Source organism: Leuciscus leuciscus, assembly GCF_965113295.1.
Source record: "Leuciscus leuciscus genome assembly, chromosome: 24".
Lineage (NCBI taxonomy): Eukaryota > Metazoa > Chordata > Actinopteri > Cypriniformes > Leuciscidae > Leuciscus > Leuciscus leuciscus.
The window spans coordinates 27,150,195-27,156,374 of NC_138723.1; the positions used below are offsets into that span (position 1 = coordinate 27,150,195).

A 6,180-nucleotide genomic window follows, 5' to 3' on the forward strand; every position below is an offset into this window, starting at 1 on the left:
TTGACCCTTGAACTCACTGAATTATGCATGAGAAGTAGTTGCTGCTGAAAGTGCAATCACTGTTATAAATAATATTTTTGTAATACGTGTTCCTATAAATACCTTGGTTGGTCACATGTAAAAAACAATCAATTTTTTTAATTATTTTTAAATATTATATTATATTATATTATATTATAAATTATATTATATTATATTATATTATATTATATTATAAATTATATTATATTATATTATATTATATTATATTATATTATATTATATTATATTATATTATATTATATTATATTATAGATGCACTGTTCTGGAAAATACAAACGCATAAAAGGCAAAAAGTGACTTGAAGCACATAATTGCACCCAGCCGCCTTTAGAAGGATGTGAGCTAAATGGCCAATCAAACAGAGCTTTCGAGCTTAAAGGAGCCGCCCACTTCTGTGCTTTAATACTTGATGGGCTCCTTAATACAGACCATTCAATAGACCACCACTGAAGCGCGTAAGACCAAGCAAAGGTGTGGTCATTTGGATCACCATCATGCCAAAGTTGAGTCCGTTCAGCTCTGTTTTTACGGATACTCCAAATAAGGCCGTTTTTAGTTAGAGCAGAATTCTTCCATTCATGCTCATGTCAATCATGCCAACAGAAAGCTGCGCTACGCCGCGTCTTTGCTCCCCTCGGATCTGATTCATTTGGGGTTTCCGATTGTCCCTTTTACGCACCAAGACATCACCAACACGGAGTTCCTTAAATCGGCGTGATTTTTGATGTGCAATCTTCTCTGGCTGGCTGAACTTGTTGGACACATATCTTCAGTCTCCTCGAAGCGCATTCCACGTCAATAGGTTCTTCTGCATGGATAAAACACGACCGGCCTTCTTCATCTTGAATAATTCTGGAGAATACGCGTAAAAGGTTCGCAGTCCAGCCATGGCCATGGTGGTGAGCGTGTGGAGAGATCCGCAGGAGGAACTGCCACCGGGGGGATCTCTGGATGAGCCGAGCGAACCGGGGAGAGACCACCCCCAGCACCATCGCTTGAGCGCAGCCGCGCACTCTCCAAACACCGGACTTCCCTCCGCGGAGGATAAAGGGCAGAACACAGCCCAGAACCAGCAGCACATTGAGTGCGCTGTTTGCGGGGATAAATCCAGCGGGAAGCACTACGGGCAGTTCACGTGTGAGGGATGCAAAAGTTTCTTCAAGCGGAGTGTTCGGAGGAACTTAACGTACACGTGCCGTGCCAACAGAAGCTGCCCGGTGGATCAGCACCACAGGAACCAGTGCCAGTACTGCCGCCTGAAGAAATGCCTGAAAGTGGGCATGAGACGCGAAGGTGAGTGTGCACTGGGTTTTGTCTTTTGTACCAGAAAGAAAGAAAGAAAGAAAGAAAGAAAGAAAGAAAGAAAGAAAGAAAGAAAGAAAGAAAGAAAGAAAGAAAAGAAAGACAGAAATTATAACAAAAATAAAGATATTAAAAAACAATAGCTATATATGTATTTTTTTATTATCAAACTTTAATTATCAAACATATACCAGCTTGCTTAAAAGCAATACAATTAAAGGATTTGACTTTGTGCATAAAAATGCCTTATAATCAAAAAGCTTTTTAAAATGATTCTTAATGTAATAATATAACCTTATTTATAAAGCAACTTATGCAAGTAACAACTCAAGACTACTGAGTTAGCCTGCAATCAATCACTGAACAGGAAGAGTTACTTTATTGTATCAATATACCACAGATACAATAATACATTTCATATTCTTTATAGTGAAAAACTGCATAAAATATTAAAAGAGGATTGCAGTAGTTTCTTTCAGTCTTGTGTTTTCATAGATAGACTGCACTCAGTTAATTGTGTAAGCAGTGTTTTAGATAGATAGATAGATAGATAGATAGATAGATAGATAGATAGATAGATAGATAGATAGATAGATAGATAGATAGATAATTTATTTATGATTTAACACCCTATCAGCATATGGTTATACTGTAGGCTATACAATCAACAGTATTTCAATAAAAAAAAATAGATAGATAGATAGATAGATAGATAGATAGATAGATAGATAGATAGATAGATAGATAGATAGATAGATAGATAGATAGATAGATAGATAGATATATTTCGTTATTCCAATGATTGCAGTGCACATAATATTATATGTTATTTGCTTGCACATTTCTTCTCCATCTCCTCCTGTTTTGATAGCGGTTCAGCGAGGAAGAATGCCACCAAATCAGCCGAACCCGAGCCATTACGCGCTGACCAATGGAGACCACCTGAATGGCCAATGCTACCTATCCGGATACATATCCCTTCTGCTTCGGGCCGAACCATATCCAGCCTCACGATATGGAAACCAGTGCATGCAGTCCGGTAACATCATGGGCATAGAGAACATCTGCGAGCTGGCGGCCCGTTTGCTCTTCAGTGCGGTGGAATGGGCAAGGAACATCCCTTTCTTTCCTGACCTTCAAATCACGGATCAGGTGTCTCTCCTCAGACTCACCTGGAGTGAACTGTTTGTTCTGAACGCTGCGCAGTGCTCCATGCCGCTCCATGTGGCTCCTCTCCTCGCCGCCGCTGGACTTCACGCGTCCCCAATGTCCGCGGATCGGGTCGTGGCCTTCATGGATCATATCCGATTCTTCCAGGAGCAGGTGGAGAAGCTGAAGGCCCTGCAGGTGGACTCCGCCGAATACAGCTGTGCCAAAGCAATAGTGCTGTTCACATCAGGTAGGCCCGAATCATTCAAGATCGAGTAAACTTATTGTACACTTTAATGAGCGTGTCTATAAAATAATCCTATTTGTTCCGCGGTGTTTGTTTCAAATAGACTCATAATCTGTCAAAATGACCATCTGTGCACAATCAGATTAAAAGCGTGTGTAGGTTGTTTAAAAATATATATTTATTTTTTCTTAAGCTATTATTTGAGTATTACTTAATAACCCATGTAGTCTACATGTTATCATGTTAAACATTAACACAAACATTAAATTATATGTTTGAAAAAATGTGCATCTGGAAAGTGTTAATCAACTTTAATGTTTTAGGTTTAAATGATCCTTTTTGGTCCTACAAGTCCTACAAATATTACATTTAGTCCTTCAAACGTGACCCGATAAATATGAACTGCTTTCATAATTTCATAACTTAGCACTTATTAAATGGAGCCTTGCATGTTACCTAACCCTAACCCTATAGTTAATAATTATTACTCAGTAGCCTACTTAAATAAATAATTAAACTGTAATACTGACACCTTGAAGTAAAGTGTAACCAAAAGCTGTTTCAAATATATATAAATTTGAAACAACCAACAAAGTTCGACTGCAAGTTTTAGGCAGAGTGCGCAAAACATAAGCTCGCGCATGTCTACGGAGGTTACTATAGCAACAGCATACTATAGCTCGAGCACTTTCTGTTTCAGTTAGGATCACATGGGACATGACACATCGATAAAACAGAAGTAGTCCTAGGTTTACTTTTAATTACCGGCCTGTTATAAATATACACCCCACAAATATACCACAAAAAATATTTTGTATTTTGTTTAAAAATGTCGCCAGACGATTTGCCAGCTGTGTAACAAGGCATTTAGGTTGACCGAATGCGCCCGGAAATAATAGGCCTAGTTGGCGACTGACAGAAAAAGTAGACCCTCTAAGTGACATGCTGATATCAAACTTCCTTAAATATTAACCTTACTGAAGAATACTGAATCGCTAGTGTAATATAAAAAAATATAAAAAAATAAAAATAAAAAAACGCTTGAAAAAAAGTTAATATAGATAGGCCATTATAGACCTTATGCAGAGCAGCGCCAAAAAGCAAGACTGTAAGGGATACATTTACCGTGTTTTCAATGACATCCACTGTAAAAAAAAAAAAAAAAAGAAAGGAAAGAAAGAAAAGCTGCATAAAGCTCTTATAGATCACTTATCATTTTCCACAGCTCATATATCTGGGGTTTTTTGTTTACTGAAATTTCTCTGAAAGAGATTTTTCTGTGCAATCCAAAAACACATCAAATAATAGTAGGCTACACGGAAGAGCTGTCTATACCTCACAGCCTCGCTTTCATTCCCGTTAAACATCAAAAAGGCGCTGCTGAGAATAAGGTCTATATAGGCTGGTTAAATACAGAGTTATATTCTATAGAAATGGAAAGTGTAGGCTAGGCTACTACATAAAACAGTGTAGGCTATTTCGAATTCGAGGAGTTTCTTATTGTTGTTTTAATTAGCTATTACTCTCTTTTCAACTTTTTGAATATAGCCTATACAAATACTGCAGCACCAAGTGCTTAATTCGTTTCGGTAATTCATTGCAGCTACCTATAGCCAACATATTTTCTATTTCATCGTTTAAATAACAAAAAACATTACGAAATTAAACTGAAACATTGCATATTCCTTTAATATGGTGAATGATTTCTTGAAAGGAAAATAGTTGTATAGTGAATGGATATAGCCTACATGTTTGAATGACACAATTCGATTTTAGAACGAATAGGCTAAATTAATTCGGACTTAATAAAGACTTTATTATGATATTTCTTGCTGTCTTTTTCTGACAATCATGTTAAATAACTCCAGAAGTTTGTGCATATTTGGAGTCGCAGTTATATGTCAGAGATGTTATCCTTCTGAATGATGTGAGTTTATATCTGACTTATATCTGTATTTGTATGCAGATGCGTGCGGCCTTTCAGACGTTCCGCATATAGAAGGTCTTCAGGAGAAATCCCAGTGTGCGCTCGAGGAGTACGTGAGGAGCCAGTACCCGAACCAGCCCACTCGCTTCGGCAAGCTTCTGCTGAGACTCCCCGCGCTCCGCATGGTCTCCTCCTCCGTCATAGAACAGATTTTCTTCGTTCGACTGGTGGGTAAAACACCCATCGAGACGCTCATCAGGGATATGCTGCTATCTGGGAGCAGTTTCAACTGGCCCTATATGTCCATTCAATGAGAGCGAGATGAAGATGATGGGCATTTGGTGAGCAAAACGTACTGGATGAAACTGAAATCTCTCTCAGTGTCGATTTATATAGCAATGATATTGTGAAAATGTGAAGATATCTTTACTCTCTTTCTCCTGATCTCTACTTTTAACAGTGAAGCATCATATGTGCCATAAAGACTTTACAAAATAACGTTTGATTCATTTCCTCACAGTGTAATTGTCGATATTTTAATGTCTTGATTTAGTTATTTGAACGAGGGGGTAGCGTATGCTTTGATCCAAAATAACAGAAATAAAATCATTATTGGTGTTACCCTAAAAAAACCTTCAACAAATACCACGTTTGTTTCGCGGAGACAATGGATTTAACATTTATTTATTTTGCTGTAGGCTATTTATTTTCCTGCTCATCATCTTCCTGTGTCTAAACAATCAACCACAGCACTTACGGTTATGTTTTTCTGAGGCTCGACAATAAATGTGATTGATGTATTTTTCAACATTTTTCTCGGTATTAAGTATTACAATTCAAACCCTTAAATGATCAGGGTGGGCGATGTTGGATTTGATGTACGATGGATGAAACATTTGATTAAACAATTTTCATTAATCATTTCGTGCGTAAATGTGCTTTTGTTTTGACTTTTTCTAATAAAGATAGTTTTCATAACTTTGAGAGACAAAGTGATATTCATTTTCATCACGCTGTGATCTTGTCATGCTTTAAGCGCTTTAAATGTTTTGAGATCTTTTTCAGGAACTGTGAACACCAATGCAAAGACACTAAAACACAAAAGCCCATAAAGGCAGGAGACTAGGCTATAAGCAGGTCATTAATATTTACAAAAATATGGAATATTTTGATTTATAAGCAATCATTTAACACGCGCAATGCAACAAAATAGAGTTGTTTCTCATGACAAATATAATGTGAATGTTATTGATGTTTTTCATGCATTTGTAGACGAAAATACACGTTTGCGCCTTCAGTTGCCTATTAAATTATAAATAGCCTATAATTATAAATAGCCTTTATATAAAATAAGTTCGTGCGAAAAGTTAACTTTGAATAGAGTAAGAAATAGAAAATCGCAGTTGAATACCTTAGGCTTATAAATACATCAAATGCCGCTTTCTAAAATAGGCAACTCGTTTTGATGGTTCTTTAAAATATGTGCCTGAAACGATATTTTTCCATCTAACCT

The 6,180-nt window shown here is 37.0% G+C and overlaps 1 protein-coding gene across 1 annotated transcript; it reads left to right on the forward strand.

Moving 5' to 3' along the window:
* The first annotated feature begins 469 nt into the window (after positions 1-469).
* nr2f1b (nuclear receptor subfamily 2, group F, member 1b) lies at positions 470-5,630 on the forward strand. Its single transcript, XM_082158538.1, has 3 exons — positions 470-1,335; positions 2,216-2,743; positions 4,707-5,630. Exons 1-3 carry the CDS (start codon positions 930-932, stop codon positions 4,979-4,981), a joined length of 1,209 nt encoding a protein of 402 aa, XP_082014664.1. The 5' UTR covers positions 470-929; the 3' UTR covers positions 4,982-5,630.
* The last annotated feature ends 550 nt before the right edge of the window (positions 5,631-6,180 follow it).